Source organism: Orbicella franksi, chromosome 9, assembly GCF_964199315.1.
Source record: "Orbicella franksi chromosome 9, jaOrbFran1.1, whole genome shotgun sequence".
Lineage (NCBI taxonomy): Eukaryota > Metazoa > Cnidaria > Anthozoa > Scleractinia > Merulinidae > Orbicella > Orbicella franksi.
Window position 1 is genome coordinate 9,711,773 of NC_138153.1, and position 17,772 is coordinate 9,729,544.

The 17,772-nt window shown below is 38.2% G+C and overlaps 2 protein-coding genes and 1 pseudogene across 6 annotated transcripts in view; 2 read left to right on the forward strand and 1 right to left on the reverse strand.

Moving 5' to 3' along the window:
- LOC145498415 (uncharacterized) overlaps positions 1 to 17,772 on the forward strand; it is a 229,661-nt pseudogene that overhangs the window by 155,584 nt on the left and 56,305 nt on the right. The gene's annotated exons all lie outside the window — the stretch shown is intronic.
- Positions 4,064 to 9,231, forward strand: LOC145498319 (sequestosome-1-like). The gene is made up of 5 exons (XM_081478230.1): positions 4,064 to 4,413; positions 4,764 to 4,895; positions 5,235 to 5,807; positions 6,366 to 6,511; positions 6,961 to 9,231. Exons 1-5 carry the CDS (start codon positions 4,248 to 4,250, stop codon positions 7,201 to 7,203), a joined length of 1,260 nt encoding a protein of 419 aa, XP_081334356.1. The 5' UTR covers positions 4,064 to 4,247; the 3' UTR covers positions 7,204 to 9,231.
- Positions 9,320 to 17,695, reverse strand: LOC145498318 (tetratricopeptide repeat protein 29-like). 4 transcript variants are annotated; one of them, XM_081478228.1, is made up of 11 exons: positions 17,594 to 17,687; positions 16,552 to 16,765; positions 15,927 to 16,184; positions 13,548 to 13,771; positions 12,995 to 13,180; positions 12,025 to 12,167; positions 11,862 to 11,928; positions 11,462 to 11,547; positions 11,042 to 11,133; positions 10,665 to 10,788; positions 9,320 to 10,429 (listed from the first exon to the last, which is right to left on the reverse strand). In XM_081478228.1, the coding sequence occupies exons 3-11, from the start codon at positions 16,145 to 16,147 to the stop codon at positions 9,980 to 9,982; spliced, it is 1,593 nt and encodes a 530-aa protein (XP_081334354.1). In that variant the 5' UTR covers positions 16,148 to 16,184; positions 16,552 to 16,765; positions 17,594 to 17,687; the 3' UTR covers positions 9,320 to 9,979. The 4 variants fall into 4 exon arrangements, with proteins under 4 accessions (XP_081334354.1, XP_081334355.1, XP_081334352.1 ...); XM_081478229.1 differs by having other exon boundaries at positions 16,552 to 16,762; positions 17,594 to 17,686; XM_081478226.1 differs by lacking the exon at positions 16,552 to 16,765 and having other exon boundaries at positions 17,594 to 17,695.

Here is a 17,772-nt window from a genome sequence, read left to right on the forward strand (position 1 = left end):
CTGTCAAAATGGTATACAAATGGGTCAGCCTTTCAGAGTACCCCGGGGGCTTTCAAGTTACGTAATATACCAAAACAGTAACGAAATGATTTGGGGTTTCTTTTTAAACGGAGTGTAAAAAAATTGTTCTGAGCTAATGAAAAGCTGATTGGAACAGTGAGGAGTGGATGTGTGGCTAAAAAACAGAAACTTGTTTGAATGTCAAAATGACTAATTGCTTTTAACTAGCTTATCTGTAGTTCCTACACTATCTTTACAACAAACAAACTATGCTACGCCGGAGGAATTTGAAAACGGAAGTTTCACTCTGAAAACGCACCAAATGTCGCTCCATCCACTGACTACGCCGAAGGAATTTGAAAATTAAACGCAACGATAATCGGTCATCAAAACTCGTTCAGGGCCGGGATCACATTATCTGCGCGATGTCATCGTTTTCAAAAAGCTCAGATTTCAAAATGTTTTCCGTCCACAATGAGGGTGGGTTCCTTTGGGGTGATCTGGATCAGGATCAGTGATCCAAGATCACTCGGATCAGAGTTCATCAAAGGAACCGATGAATCCGTGACCAGAGTGGATTCATCGGTTCCTTTGATGCACCATGATCCGAGTGATCTTCGATCACTGATCCTGATCCAGATCAGCTTAAATGCAGGCACCCTTGCTGTGGACGGAAAACATTTAAAAATCGCCAACCTGGCGTTTTAAATTCCTCCGGTTTGACTTAAGAACGTTTTCGAAAAGCTCCGTTTTCGTAAAGGGTTAATTAGTGTGGATGGTAGGCCTAACCGTAGAAATAAAGCTGCGTTTTCAAATTCCTCCGGTATAAAGTGGACCGGGCCAAAAAAATCACTTTTATGATACTCAGACAAATCCAGGCCTGAACGGCCGAACACCGGCCCAGGATCCAGTCCATATCACTCGAATAAGCAGAGAATGGAGAAGTAGAAACAATACAAAGACAAGTGTACCGTGAAGCAAAACCCTTCGTCATGACCCATCTGTGACCAGCTGTCGCGAGTGGATTACTCTTTTTAGCTGTATCACCCCAAGTTAAAGCAACCACCGAAATCTGCCGCCACACAATGGACCACCTTGGCCCACGGCCAATTCTACCGGTATTAGCACAGGATGTATCAATATACACACAAGCTATATGTAGTCAAACAAACTACTCTAGATAGCTCAATCTTAAACTGCACTCGCTTGTTTTCTGGTAGTCCCTCTTGCTACACGGCTATGAACTTCTTCTGTAACTCAATTTCTTTTTCATACGTGACAAAAACGGTATAACTGTACGACAACATTTACTCGCCAGTGCAGAGCGGAGCAAAGAGCTTCGTTTCGAATATTTAAGCGTACCAAAGGCCACTTTAGACGCTACAACTTGTTACGACAAGCCTGGGACACGAAACGTTTTGTCAGTGGAAATCAAACCTACAAGACGCTTAAATACAACTATCGTCAAAAAGTGGCGTAGTCTATTAAGAATGTTTTCATAAGTGATGCACTCCAACAATCATGGCCTCAGATGATGTTTAATCATTGGAAAAAATTTCTCAATGACGATCGCCCCCGCTGTTGACTGAGCATGCTTAAAAATAAAATTTCTATCTTTTATGCTGTACCGGTGGAGTAAATGGAACCGGCTGACATTAATTAAGGATTGTTTAATTTGTCTATAGCGCGATAGCGATGTAGTGGTGTAGTAAATAGTTTACAAGAGATGCGGCGTAAAAAAAATGTTGTGATCTGTTTTGTGGTGTAATAAATTAAAAAAAAAACGTTGGACTTCTCCAGAGCTATAAAATCTATGAGACGGTGTGGTTTATTTACAACTAGCTAGGACTGTAAGAAAATATCCGTCGTAAGTTAATTTCCCCTCATCAGGATTTTATCATGCGCGCATTGTCATTCGCAATTTTCTATCGATCCGCAATTTTCCATCCGCATTTTTCCAACCGCATTTTTCAATCCGCATTTTTCCAACCGCATTTTTCAATCTCCATTTCCTCATTTTGTCATCCGCATTCGTCATTCGCATTCGTCATCCGCATTTTTCCATCCGCCGCCATCCGGTCCTTTTTTTTTTTTTAACAGAGACCCCAAATAGATATGAGAGACATTCACGATAGATTTCTAGGTCACGCAATTTGTCAACGCAAGGAAATTTCCTCTTTCTACTAGAGGAGACTTAAACTACTATCGGAAGTCTTTTTAGTAAAGTTGTTTGATATTTAGCTAGAATTTAGCATTCAAAATGCATTATAGTCAAGCTTATATTATTACACATAGTCTGAGTATTTTAATCGCGTTTACGAAAATACGCGGAAACGGAAGTACACTGTATCATCCACTAGCATTTTAAAACGAGTAGCACTGGGAAGGAGAATGGAATACACGGTATACACCCTGACTGAATAGGCCATTTCCGAGTTTTCCGTTGCCTCTGTTTCAAAGCGAGTCTTCATGTGAAACTATTCACGTGACATGCAAATCAAACTCATTTTCATGTTAAAGGTTTTGTATGAGGACTCGTTTTGAAACAAAGGCTCAAGGTATCTCAGAAATGGCCTATCGCTTTTAGGGACTTGTCAGAAATTAGCAGGGGGAGGGGGGTGGGGAAAAGGAAAACAGCGGCTGGGTCACGGTTTTTTGAGGCCTTCAAAAACAAAGGTTATGAAAAAAAATGACAGGAAAAGAGGGAGGGTTCACAAGAAATTAAGCCATCATGATCGTAAAGGATTGCATTAATATTAAGCTCTTATTAACCGAGCTAAGTCGGTCTGTATGGGAGAATCTTGACCTAGGTCGTGAGTACAGACCGAACGCAGTGAGGTCTGTACACACGACCGAGGTCAAGATTCTCCCATACAGACCGACTTAGCTCGGTTAATAAGATGTTTATTATATGGCAGAGAAGAAAACTTTTATTCGTTTAATGTAACTGGTTTGCTTGCAAACGGAGATGAGCTTAACTTAAACCTGCCGAAATTTGCGCTTCCTCTTTACTTCTTTTTTTTGTCAACAGGCTTTTTGGCACTTCCATAAATGATTGAGAAGAAAATAAAAGAAAACGGTGAACATTTTTGTATTTTAGTTTGCTACAATTTCAACGCAAAATGAAACCGGTCTAGATGCCGGTCTAGATGGGAGTCGAATTCGTGAATTCGGTAGTTCCCAGTCCTCGTGAGACACAGCCATATAATAATATGTTTTACAAGATAACAAAATATCCATGAAAATCAAGGCATGCAATTATTTCCTGACATATTAAAAATACAAGGTATTGAAAGTATAAATGTAACAACCCAACTTATAAAACTTTTGCTCTTGCACATCAACTGTGTTGTATATCACTCAAAAGAACTGATTTCTCTGACGGCATCACCATATCAGCATTGCTGCTGTCAAGTCATCCTCAACATTATTATCACCATTGCCATCATCATCGTCGTCGTCATGATTCGGACATTTTATTTATCCAGGGGAGGGTCATGGAATTTTAGGACGAGTTCCAGGGTCGGGTCGGGACATTTTCGTCCCTTACCTTGGAAGGGTCATTTTATTTTTATCGCTTAGCTAAAAATCTCTTTCCTCTCCCCGCTCCCCCCCCCCCCCCCGCCTCTGCTCATCCCTTAGCATTTGCACGCACGCCTTTTTTACCGAGTTTTCTTTCGTTCATTATTATTATTTTTCCTTAGGGCAGTATTTTTTTTACGTAATTATGTATAAGATAATTGAAACCCAACAAACCTTAAAAAAAAAAAAACAAAAAAACAACTCAGTCAGTCATTTTCTTATCCCTTTATATGACCACTCCGTAATACGGCCAGATTTCTGTGGCCCGTTGGTGACCTGATTAACGGGATTCCACTGTACTACCAAAATGAATGCGTGGAGAAATTTCATGCCATGATTTCCTACTGTAGATACGAAATCTCTTTTCAGATCACTAAGCGGCCAAGACCCAAGGATATTGGGTAGTTACCAGTCTCTCTTGAGGAAGGAAGACAAGATACTGGGGACGGATGATGACGTATCTTTTGTCATGTTTATTTACATCCAGTTTTGCAAAACAACACTTACTGTGCATGACGGCGCACAAAAAATATTGCTGAGATCAGAGCAGAAAGCTTGTGTTATAAGAAGCAGCTCCAGTCAACAACTCATTTATACTCTTGTGCGAACCAAATAGCTGTTTATATCACTTTGAATTGAAGGGAAATTTCGTTATTGACGAGAAGATGGCACTTTCAGTGAAGGCCTACATCAACCCTGACACAAACCAACAAGAAATTCGACGCTTTGCGATCGACGAAGGTGCCTCGGCAAACTTTGGCTATTTGAGGCAGAAAATAGAGCAAGTCTTTCCCTCTGTCAGGGGCAAGGCGTTTAAATTGTTTTGGAAAGGTACGTTTATTTGCTATGGTCTTAATTTTGTATTGTACGCCCGGTTTCTCAAAGTTTCCGCGACAAACCGTTTCAAAGCTCTTGAGCTGTTAGATATGCTTAATTTCATTACGTATGACTTCCGATAGTTAGCTAGAAGGCTGAATATTTTCCTTCTCCCAAACGATGGCAAGAGGACGACACTTTCTGCTCTAGTTTTGTAAGTTACCTTCCACAGTAAACGTCCCTGAAAGCTCCGTGAAGGTGAAGCCACAACAGATGTGCTTTGAAACCACTACCACCAGTACGCTGCAGTTGTAGTTTTATTTATGAAATATTTTCTCTTATTCTTTAATTGTTTTCTCCAACAGATGCAGATAACGAGATGATAACATTTTCGAGCGATGAAGAGCTGGTTGAAGCCTTAGGAAGCTTTAACGGGGATGTCTTTCGTGTGTATGTGAAAGATCTAAACGACGAACAAGATGCGACTCGGTTTGTTGGTGGGTAGCCTAGAAGTTTTTCTGTATTTAGACCTATTTAAAATTGTAATCGAACGTTTTAAAAACGTTATACGTGTGAAGTTCGGACTTTACAGATGTCAGAGACCTTTTTTTGTTTTTTTGCACTGTCATCAAATACACCCCCAAACAAAACTTGACGTGGCACCGTGAAGGCAGAACATTTTTTGCCTAATCACCATGAATATGCATTTGAGTACTTTAAAAAATATAATTGGGGAATTTCTGAGGGGTTTTTTTTATTGCTAGTAATTCCTTTGCAGTTGTTCCCTTTTTAATTTTTCTTTTTTTAAATCTGTTTTTCTTGTTTTTATTTAACAGCAGATGAAACAGAGGACCCAGACCTAACTGGCCAAGCTCATCCTGGTGTGGTCTGTGACAGTTGTGACAAGCACATTCATGGAATCCGCTTCAAGTGCGTAGTGTGTCCAAACTATGACCTCTGCATGACCTGCGAGACCAAAGGGATGCATAAGGAACACGAGATGCTGCGCATTGCCACCCCAAGAACCGCTGACAATTGGTTCCATGGCTTCAATCCATTTGCTTTTGGACATCATCCACACCACCCCCTACATGGCCCGTCACCACACCACCCTCCACATGGACCACCACCTCATGGAATCCCACCCTTTCACTTTGACTTTGGACATGGATTTGGCCCATGGGGGAGAGGAGGGCGTGGTCGTAGGGGAGGAGGCCGTGGTGGTCGCTGCCCTAAAGCTAAACGGTGCAACAGTGGAGGAAAGAAGTGTGATCGTCATGCAGCAGCAGAGTCCAATCCAGGTGAAGTTCCTGTAGGGCCACCATTTCTTCATGCTGTGGGAGAAAGTATTGCCTCATTCCTGGGTCCATTTGGGGTAGAAGTACACACATATGCTAGCAATGAACCAGGTTTGTCCTCTTCATATAATAACGTAAACATTGCTTGAAGAGTTTTACTTGTTATATTTGACAAAAATCTTGAACTTGGCCTATGAGCGTCCAGCTCAAGTCATGCTGTGATTACCAATGACTCTGTATAGGGAAGGAAACAAAACTGAAAAAGAAAACTACAGTATTACCAGGTGTTTCTTGTGACCTTCTGTGCCATATACCATACATCTTTGATGAGTTGCTTACGTTTCAGCTGGATTTTTGAGAGGGCACGTGGTAACTGACTGGCTGACTACATTAACATTTTGGTCCATCCAACTTTCTATTTCACTCTGTGTACAGGAGAATCCCATTTCCAACAGCTGATACTTATCTACTTCTACACCTGCAATAATTTTTGGCTTTTACAAAATATATCTACCTCCCTATAGATTGTGCTTTTTTCAACACCCAAGAAATGACTCAGGCTTTTTAATTCTAAAGCCCTAGATTTACAATTGAGTTAACTTATTATTATCACACATGATACATGTCTTTATTTCGGTTGTAGTGTTAATTTTTAATCATTTCATGTAGATTGTTGTCAAGGCAGATGTCAGGAGACTGAAAGCTCAGAAGACACTGCACAGGCTGGTCCTTCAGGCGAGCCCACAGGGTCACCAGCAAATGATGCTATGGAAGAAAGTGCCCCAGAGACAAGTTATGGAGAAACTTCAGAAATGGTAAGGACTTGACAGGACACTTGTTTTAATAATTAACTGGTATTTTTAATTATTTTCTTTGTGTAAGCTGTTGCCATGGTCAAATCTGGTTTAAAGAGAGAATACTGTGTTAAAAGTCTTTTTAGAGGTTAGGCCTGGGTTATTCCAAAGGATAAGTGCTAACAAAACAAACCACACTATCCACTGGATAGCGTGGTTTGTTTTTAAAATTATACTTACTATCTACTTTCATGTATTTGTCAATTTGGAATGTTATTTGTCTTCAAGGGTGAAGTTGTTATGGGAAAAAAAGATGTCTTGTCTGAAAACATAACATAAACATAATAGCCAGTGCAGATCTCATGATCTACACACCTCTCATCACCCCATTCATGTGCTAAATTTATAGTAATACCTAACATGTAGATTTTCATTATGTGAAATCAATGGTTAATACACTTTCTTAACAGGATGTCCAACCCCCTGAGGAATTTGTTTTGGTTGATGAGGAGAAGACTGCAGAGCCTCAGCAGGGTGAAGCCTCAGGGACTGCTGCTGATGAAGAGCCAACTGACCCACTGGAGGTGGCCATAGCAAAGATGCGTGCAATGGGATTTGAAGATGACAGTGGCTGGTTGAAGCAGCTGATTACTGCCAAGGAATATGACTTGAACAAAGTTCTTGATGCCATGCAGTTTGAAGGAAAGCACTGATGTGTGCATCTTTTAATGCATCTTGCTCAATATTAATCCTGCTGAAATAGAAAGTTTTGATTTAATGTTTCATTGGTGCTGAGTGGTGTTTGTTGTAAATTATGTTTTTCAGGGTTTTAAGTTACTGTTGAAAAGAACTGTCATTTTAAATGGAAATGTCAACTAAGTCTGACTCTTAAAGGAGGTCACTCCAAAAACTTTACTTTTTTTGTCTTTGCCTATAGCAAATAAACATTAAGCTTTTCCACTCACCAAAGTTTTAGCCTCTGAAGTGCCCACTATCCTGATGAAATTTGTCTCGAAAGTGACTTTGGAGCTACCATTTTGAAACTATCTTGGCAGCCAAGTCGTGTTTATGCGACGTCATTCCGTCCAACTCGAAATTGGCGGGAAGGAGAAAAACCTGCAACTGACTTGGCATCCTTCACAAGGTCAGCAAACTCTATTTTTCCCAAGCAATTATTCACTTCATTATATTCAATGCTATTACTTTAGAACTTGGAGCATGTTTGGCACAAAATAATATGGCTCAAGAGCAGCCATAACCCAGAGTGGTAGTAAAAAGACTTGTCGGAAGCCATTTGGACAAAATCTTTTGGATGCAATGACGTCACGAAAACGCAGCCTGGCTGCTGAGTAATGTCCAAAATGGTGGCAATGATGTTCGAATTTTAGACTTGGAGACAACTTTCATAAGGAAAACCTGTGCTTTTGAGGCCGAAACTTTGGTGAGTGGCCGAACTTAGAGCAAGGTTTTCATTAACGTTGACAAAAAAATATACGTTTTTTGGAGAGACCTTCTCCTTTAAAGCTTACTAAGATTCCTGAAAACTGCAATCTCTAAGAAGAAAAATACCATCAGTCTTGAGAGCCCAAGTTTGGAGCTCAACAAGACATTTCATTATTGTGAGTCATTCCTGTATTCTGTCAGGTGTTAAGGGTTTGGTTGTCATTGGGTAAATGTTGTTTGGTTTGGTTAGTGAAAGTTGTGGAGGGTGTAGAAGTGTTATTATTCTAATTGCAATATTAGCAGCAATATGTGTGAAATTTATGTGTGTAGTAGCTTTGCTTGTGAGCAATTGATGCAAAATTAATTAAAAGCTCTTATGGAGAGACGTAACAACTGTTGGTTGTTCTTGCTTGTATAGTTAATAAAATCAGTATAATTATGTACAGCCATCGCGGGAAGAAAACAGAGACCAGTTGACAGGTGCCATGTCCCCCATTCTCCAGCCTTACCCTGTTCCCCTCTAAGTACAATATATCATTTCAATGTTTGTGACATCCCTTCTTTGTAGTTGTAACCCTGACTTTAAAATAACAACAACAAGGTGCATAGAAAAAAAATTTTTGGACTTACACTTTGGGTAAGTTCCAATTATAATGCACTACCCCAAGAATCATTCTCACTAGCCACCAAAAAGTTTCTCTCTTTCAGTACTTCAATTTGTAATTTGAATATACTCTAAAATTTTCCTAAGAAAACTTCACTTGCCATGGGCAAGTGACAGACAAAATCCACTTGCTCAACTGCAAAATCCACTAGTTCTGAGCTATCAGAAAGGACTTCCTTTGCACACTGAGCAATCAATAAATAGACATGCCAGAACACCAGGCCCAAATGTGCTTATAAGGGTGATCATGCACCCCAGGTGAAAGGGAAACTTACAAAGCAGTATTACACAAAGTAATGTTTCCTTTAACTTGTTACTCAACGACACACACAAAAACATTTGCAAGATATGATACAGACATTCCCTTGTGTAGCGGCCTGTCTTTCTGCATTCTTGGTCAAAGCAGTGCCAAACTATGAAGTTGAATACCTTTGTCTGTACACAAAAATGCTCTTAGAGAACCAACATGAACATCTTCAGTGAATTGTCAGAGGGAGAGCAAAATGACCACTAACTCGATCAGGTGATGTCATGGTGCTTTGCAACTGTGGGCACTTAAACTGTGAGTTCAGTCAATTCTTAGAGAAAGTCTCTCTCCACACAAGGACTAAAATTATTTCCTGATCCCTCAAGTGTTATTTTGTTGATCACGGTTAGTATACGTAAATGTTAAGTTTCTTGACCAATTCCCTCCTCTGCTTGTAGAGCTTCTTTGACACAGCTACATGCTAAAAACAACAAATTGTAATTGCATGGCAAAATTTGTAAAACAAATACAACATCGTACATGAAGACATTTCTCTGCACAAAATGAAAGAATGAATGGGTAGTTCTTTTAATTTACATTTCTACATCGTAACCATATGTCCATCATTGTGTCATCAATATGATGATGAAGGTTTTCACCTTAAGTTTGTACAATATGTGGCTTAAAAGCATAAATGAATTATATTTTGGTTAACTTTGTATTTATAACCAGACACTAATATTAAAACACCAAAACATGATAGCAGAGTAAAACATGCTTACATGTTACTAACATTCATCAAGGATAAGAAAATGCTACCTTGATGGCTTTGATCACAAACTATGTACAAGTCCTGTAACCTTTAAATTACATCAACACGTCTTGATAACTTAACCAGTCTCAAAGAGCCTAATGGACAGTCACATGTACAATAAGGTGTTGCCATCACTTCCATTGCTGGTTTCTTTTTGCATACATAAGGTTCACAGCTAATCTACCATATTCCAAATACTTTCCTGTGTTTATAACTGGATGTACATGTACACACTCAAACCCTCCTTCAATGACATGTACATGTACCGGTAATGTGACTTATTGTTCATCATGGCAAAATTTCAATGGTTTTGTCAAGCCTTTACTCTGCTTGCTGACCTTCCACCTGGCCATCTTTACCATTCTCTCCCTCGCTTGTTACCCCTGAGTCAGTTCCGCCATCAAGTTGCTCATCCTTGGCTTCCCCTTCAGGGGCTGGGTCAATGATAACATTTTCCTTCTCTTCCTCCCCCTCGACAGAGCCACCGTTTTCTCCCGAACCCACAGCACTGCTGGGCTGACTACCCTCGTCACCTTCTTCAGCTGCTGATTCTTCTGAAAACGTGTCCCACCTCGAACTCTTGAAGTCAAGCAATCTCTGCATGTTACTCTTGCCAACTTGATCCATGCATTGAGAGTAGCGTGCAAGAAGTGTGTGGGCTAAAGCAATTCCATATTCCACTCTTGTGGTTTCTGTGGTTTCCACTGCTGCAAGGTCCTGAGCAATCTCAAAGCCTCTTCTGTACATGCGGACAGCATCTTCGTATTTACCCTGGCACATAAAAGACAACACAATAGTTACTAAAGCAGACTCCCATTACAAGGTGAGGACTGCTTGCAGGTGAGGACTGTAATTATTATTTTGGTCAAATAGGCTAATAAACTACTGAAAAGAAAGTGATCTTGGGGGTCATGCCTTGCCACCTTCTCACACCAAATTTTTTTGTGCTTTTTCAATGATCTATAAAGTGAAGGCAGGTGGCTTCAGGGACTAGCTGTTGTCTTACCAGAGAGTTATATATAGAGCCAAGACTAGTACAAGCTTTCTGCTGTTCTGGTAACTCCTGAGATCGATCGGCCAGTTCAACAAACATCTCAAGATACTTCATTGCACTTTCCACATCTCCTTGCCTAGGAACAACACACAGGTAAGTTAGATCTTTTATCACATCATACTTATATTATTGTAACTGCCAGAATTTTCTCTCTACTTGTACAACAATCCCTTTTCTTTTTTTTTCTTTTTTTTTTTCTTGATACTTTGTTTTTTTCTTTCCTTTCAACAAACATAACAAATTGCATGTTTTCTGCACTGTAAAATTAGCAAGAAGTGTAAAGAGTTAACAATCCAAAAAAATAAATAAATAAACAAAAATAAACTTACATTTCATAGGCCCTTGCCAAGGCTTGACAAGCTCGCCCCATTCCAACATCATCAGAGTTCTGCTGGCATTTTTCCAAGTATCCATTATGGTACTGGAACAAATGAACAAAACAAAGTGTAATGTAAAGTTGAATTTCTAATCATTTGTCACAGCAAAAGGCAAGAAAGGATCACAATAATTATTTTAACGTGCAAATCAAAGGAACCATGAATCCTTTTCCAGAGTGGAAGTATTGGTTTCTTTGATGTACCATGATCCAAGTTATCTTGAATCAAAAATCCTAATGAGAATTTTCACAATGGAATGTACCCAAAGTCTGTTGAGGAATCAATCAGAGCTAATACCGGTACATGTTTAAATGATTGAAGGACACTGGTTTTTAGGATGCTTTTGATGTTAAATTTTAAAAATGTTCCCACCAAAATGGCAGTCTCCGCATCTCCAATTTCTTCATAAGTATTTCCCAGTCGATACCCAGCTAAGCCTTCTTGTTGACTGTCGCCACCTATTGTGAAAACAAAATTTCTGTAGGTTAATATAAATTAACTTTAGTTACCGAGGACTTTATATTTAAATTATACATCATTCTAGATTTCCAGGTTAGGTATTAATGTTAAGCAATAAATTAATCTGTTTCAGCTAAATTAATATTCTGACTTTTAATTACGTGTTGGATCTTAATACACCTGCTTCAAAAACATACATACATGCATGTACATAATTTATAAACTGCATTAACCGCTAATATAATAAAAGCTCTAAGTTCTCAAGCAAGCTCTTGCCAAATACATTTTGTACATTTATTATGTCCACACTTACTTTCTTTAGCCATTCCATATGCTTTCAAGAGGTATTCTATGGACTTCATCAAATCATCTTCCTTAATCTACATGATATTTTACAATATAACAATCAAAAGGATGAAAAAATTCAAAATTCTGAAATGACATCATGTGCATCAAACTTGCGAATCAGAGTTTACCTCATCTGCCATTGTTGTGTACACTCTTCTGAGGTGACCGCAAGACAGTGAATGAAGATTTTCTCCATTGTCTGTCTGCCATAGACGCCCTTTGGTCAAGTTGTAAAATGATTCTAAGTACTCTGCAGCTTTAAACAGATCCCCTATAATGCAAAACAGCAACAATATAAACAACTCAATTATGCAACAAGTAATAATTTATGACTCAAAATATTGAAGGTACACCATAGATATGTAGGCAACCAAATAATCAATGGCCATTTTTTTTTGTGTGGGCACTTAAGGTCATTCTGCTGAAATAGAACCTGCACTGAGAGTTTTGTGAAACTTTGCCTATCGATTGTTTATATTATAGGAACTTAGATTTTGAAATAAAAATGAGGGGTCCCCATGATCGTTTAGGAGCAAAAGCACCTTGTTTATACCCATATAAATCCTTATAATAGCACCATAATTGTAATTACGATTGCTTGCTAAATTCACGTTTCCGACGATTGTTTTTTGTTCTACACTGAGAATTGGTCCATATTTATTTTATACAGAGAAATTTATTACTCAATTCAAAACAACAGAAAAAAATGATAGGTCACCATACTCGTTTGCAAGAAAATGATGATTTACCTCTATGGGAAGGTCCAGCTGTAAAGAAAAAGCCGCCATTTTTTAATGCACGCGTGCTAATCAGGCATGAAATTATGTGCAGTAGGGATGCGCAATGCAATACTGGGGAATGACCTTAAGGTTAATTTACATGTATATGAACTTAATTAAAAGACCACAAACTGACGAGCTTGAAATTAAAGTTGTTCAACATGCCAGAGTTAAAAATAAGCCCATATATTTTTGAAAAAATGTTTCTGACTTACAATTCTCTAATCTTATCTACCTTAGATCAACTCAACTCAACTCTGGCCCATGACTCCAAGTCTAGGGGCTCATGGCACAAAGTTAAGTCTACAGATCAACTCACCTCTTTTCTCAGAGGCCAATCCCATGTTACAGTTAGCCTCTGATTCCTTCCTTCTCCCATCACCCCTGATCTTCAGACTAGTCTTCAAACATGAGCCATAAAAGTGATCTGAAAGCCAGAAGTCCTCTGTCTCCTCGAAGAATCGTGCCAGGGCCAGTAGGCTGTGGTACACCTGGTCCATTTTACCTGCATGCACAAAAAATTAAAATCATGGTACTTCATGTCGCATGGGACTCCGCCATTTAACTGTCTCTAAGACTCACTTTCCTGCAGGCCTTTTTTAAGATGGATGCTTTAAATTTTGAAACCGTGTCAGTTACCAGTATTGTCAGTGATACAGATATGTACGAAATTAAATGCAGAAAGACTTTTAGGTTGAAAAGTGGACAATTTGTTGTTTCAGTTTGGTTCTTTTGATCTTTCTAGAAGGTTATCCATTTTGGAACTAACATGTAGTAAAATATCTTAGTTCCCACTCAGTCTATGCATCCTATGTATGTACTGGTATATTCAAGTTCACTTGATAAGTGCCACAGTGAAATAAGTTCTTCACCCCTTCTCCCAGCAGCCTCTGCTGTTGTAAGATGATGCTTTAGTTGGTCGAGTTTCTCAGGTTCATCCTCCAGTAAAGGCTGATCAGAAAGACCAGAATCTCTTCCTAAACTTTGTATATCCTGCTTCTGTTTCTCCATTAGGTTAAACAGCTCCTGGAAGGACTGATGGAAGCCTTCTTTCAACATGTCCAGACACAGATTGTGTTCATAAGTGTTGCGATATCTGCCATGACATTAAACAAATGTTGATATAGTACGACTGACACAGTCCAATCTCCCTGAGTCACTACCTCTTATAATGTAACCAGCTCTATAACAAGATCTCAGTTTCTCACACTGTACAAAATGTGGTCTTTCGTATTTGATATACTGTGCATATTACTTCTCACACTGTAAAAAATGTCAAAGCCAGTCACCTGATTAAATAGATGCCAAATGAAATTCATGAAATTAGATACATGTACAACTGTACACATAGAAAGGTTCTCAATGGCCAATTCCCTCAATGAGGTGTGCCTGCAGGGGATCATGGTTATTGCACAAGTATTCATCATTTACAAATATCCAGTCCAAGATGATGAACACAACTACCATGATTCCCTGCACCTACATCTCCTAGATTCTCTAAGAGGGAATTGGGTTTTTTTTAGATCAAGAGTGTATTTAAGTGTGAGTTTTCAGGGCTCGACAGTAATGGTAGCCAACTAGCCACAGACTAGTAGAAATTTAGTTTTAGCTAGTAGGTTGTTGATTTCCACTAGCCACTTTGGCTAGTCAACAAAATGAAATTGGCTGAACTAGTTTCTGTCTCCTTCAAGGAAGACAAACACAAAATTTACACTTTTCTCGGAAACAAGGTCAGAATTTCATTGTGGACATATCATGGTACAGGGCATGTGCTATTCAGCACGTACATGTATGCAAATTTAAGTTTGTCTACTTTTCGCTGGGTGGTACGTAAACGGGGAACTGAACGTGTTACTTTTGTTGAAAGAAACATTTGACAAACAAGACAGCATTTTCTGAAGGCACACATCAATGCTCTTTTTTGTTATGAATTTTTTTCATGCGCAAAATAGTGCGGAACTGTAAAGAGATAACATTTCATTTAGCGTAACAATACATGGGTGATTTGTCGTTGTATGCTTACTTACAAACTTACCACTACAGAAATAATTAGATGAGAAAGATTTATTTCCTTCGACATTTAAACCAGCCATTTTTAGTAGTCGAATTTCGCCAAAAACAGTTTACAGTATTGTTTAGATAACTGTTTTGCTTTTGAAACATTTCTACAGGGCCTGTCTGTGAAGAAGTCTCGACAGTTTTTACAGTGACATCTTCGGGGTCTCAATATTTTTCCAAGGAAGTCTCAGAGAAAAACTGAGTCCTGAAAGTCTTTTCGGTAGCTGGAACTTTTTTGAAACTAGTTTAACTACACTATAATTACCAACATTATGTATTAAAGAGAGTTGCTTGTGTTGTGCTTTCAAGTCTTGCTAGTAATTCTGTTGTTATTGGACCTACCTGAAATTTTCGTGACACGTTAATTTTGCGAATTTCACGATTTAAAAAAAAAAATCGCAAAATTAAAGTGACGCGAATAAGCAAGTATTGGCAACATAACACATTATGTTACTGTTGACATATAATACCGCCATTGTGTTTTTGTTACTTTTGACGTTATTGTATCTTTGATATAGTCAGTTTACCAAATTTAAAGACATGTTTAAGTAACATTGCCAAGGAAATAAATTTTGTATTACTCAAATATGCAAAGTTAAAGTGATTCAAAATACAATTTTTTTTGCAAAATCACCAAATTGAAGTGTCGCGAAATACGTGCACCCCCAAATTGTGAAATAAACGTGTTGTGAAAATTCCATGTAATAAGGTACATGTAGCCAACCACAATGGTTGGTTAGTAAAAAAAAGTTTTGCCTAGTAACATCTAAGTTATCACTAGCCACTAGGCTAGTAAGTTGAAAAGTTAGTGTTGAGCCCTGGTTTTCATTAAGGCAGTTTGAAGACTGATATGGGATAAAAGTTTCTGGATATTGTAAAGGTACAATCACTGAATAAATCCCCATTGCAGTAAAAGATGGCAGAGCTTCCGTGCAGCACAGCATACCAAACATGTGTAGTAATTAGTAGCTGGATATACAGTAAAATTATACAATTTAATATAATTAAACTTGTCAAATGTTGTTGATGTCATTTAGATTTTTATTTTTTTTTCCTATTCTTTCATTATAATTTCTACAACTTGACACAATGGGATGAGGAAGAGAAACAAAATCAGCTGACCAAAAGCAAAATTAAGCCACAATAGCAACAGCATAGATATTATTGAAAGATTCTGTTTATAAAGAGCTTACCTTGAAGTGTCTATCTTGTCAGAGCTAGCTGTTTTCTTTAGATCAGAAGGAGGGCTTCTGACAAATGAACCCTCAGGTCTCTGAATTCCTCTGCTGCTGCGTTGATATGGACTTCCTAAGGAAGACCCTTTGGCTGGTGGAGATGGAACATGTCTGATGACCTGCTGAGTGACCTGGCCACCTACCTTGATGGGAGGCAACTGAGTGGTCAGCGTGCTCATTTTGAATACTTTACAAGACTTCTTTAGTACTTGTGAACTAAAAAATAAAATTAAAAAAAATTAATAGCAACATGAATATTGAATATTGTCCTTCAGTAGCATTTTCAATTTTATTAAACCTGACAAAAGTTGAAATAAGGTCTGAAGCTACAGGGGGCTAAATGTAATTTAGGCAAAGTTTGAGTCAAGCCAGTGCTGGCCAGCAGTCTCTCAAGGTGATCATGCTCAGTAGGGTCTCATACAGGGTTTTGCAGGGTTTATGTGGTTTGCTTACTAGCTGTGTGAGAACGTGCAGTTTGCCTTTGAGTGTCATTTATGCCTATTGAGTGCTGAAGCTACTGTAAAATTGATTGATTTTAAAATCTTTTTCTAAAAAAATCAATTTTTGTTGCTAAAAAGCCTACCATATTATGTTCTGTCAGTGCTAATTCAGTTATCACTGCATTTGCAAGTCACAGAGACATAGGTTGGAAGTCTTTTGATGATAAACTTTTGGGCTTGAATTTTGTGTACATAGTACAAAATTTTCCATCTTGAAGAATTATAACTTGCTGTAACATTGTGCCCCTACAACATGCTAAACTTGATGTCTTTGAATATCCGAGATCCCGCCAACTGCTGAATAAAGATAATAATAATCTTTATTCATTTAGATTATTATCCGTACATCGCTTTTCCTAGATATAAATACTGTTTTGTACTATAAGGACTTAAATTTATAGGTAATAATTAGCTTAACTTTGTTTATTTCGATTATTTTGTGTATACCTGTATGTCTATGTTTGTTTGTTTGTCTCCCTAACCTAAACATGTAAAATAATATTATCTTTTCTTTTTAATGGCTGCCTGGCATTTTTAACTCCTACATTATTTCGGGTAGCCAGCACCCCTATCATTTTTGTTATTAATTCATAACATTGTAATAACTATTTTCTAACCCTGGGGTGAAATAAGAGATGTTATTGTTGTTCTTACAAATTCGATGCGCGCATGATCAAACCGTTTTTTTGTTTTTTTTTCCTTCAATCTATAAACACAACTGACATTTAAACCAATCTCAGTTGTTCATTTAGCCATCACATCATTCAACGGAATTTTTGTAACTTTCAAGCAAATCAAGCTGAGAAGTGATATGATCGATATAATCGAGTCAGGCTGGGCTAAATCTAGATCCAATATTTTTCATCTTTATTTGCAAGTTTTTTGCGAAAAGAGCAGTAAAAAAGGCACATGATTTCTATTTCATCTCAAATTTGCTGCCACGTGGATAAAATCTCAAGATTCTGAGCTGAAAAAAGCATGGAATTTTAGCTAGTGGGGCTTCAAATTTGGAAGGTGTGAAAACTGACAAAAGCTAAAGGCACCAATTAATGACAAAAAATGTCCAAAAGTCTCCAAAAAGTATACTTTGAGTCGATAAATCTATTAATAAAACATCAAACTCACCTTTCTAGGCTATATCTTGATTACTTCACCGAAAATAACACTTGTCTTATCCGACTGAAAACTTACTTTCGCCATGTTTTCAGTGCCATTAGCTGTGACGTCACTACCATGGCTACATTTCAAAACAATCCCACGAATCTTTACGTCCAAGTGTTTGGGGGTCGAAAAGGTGTCTGGGA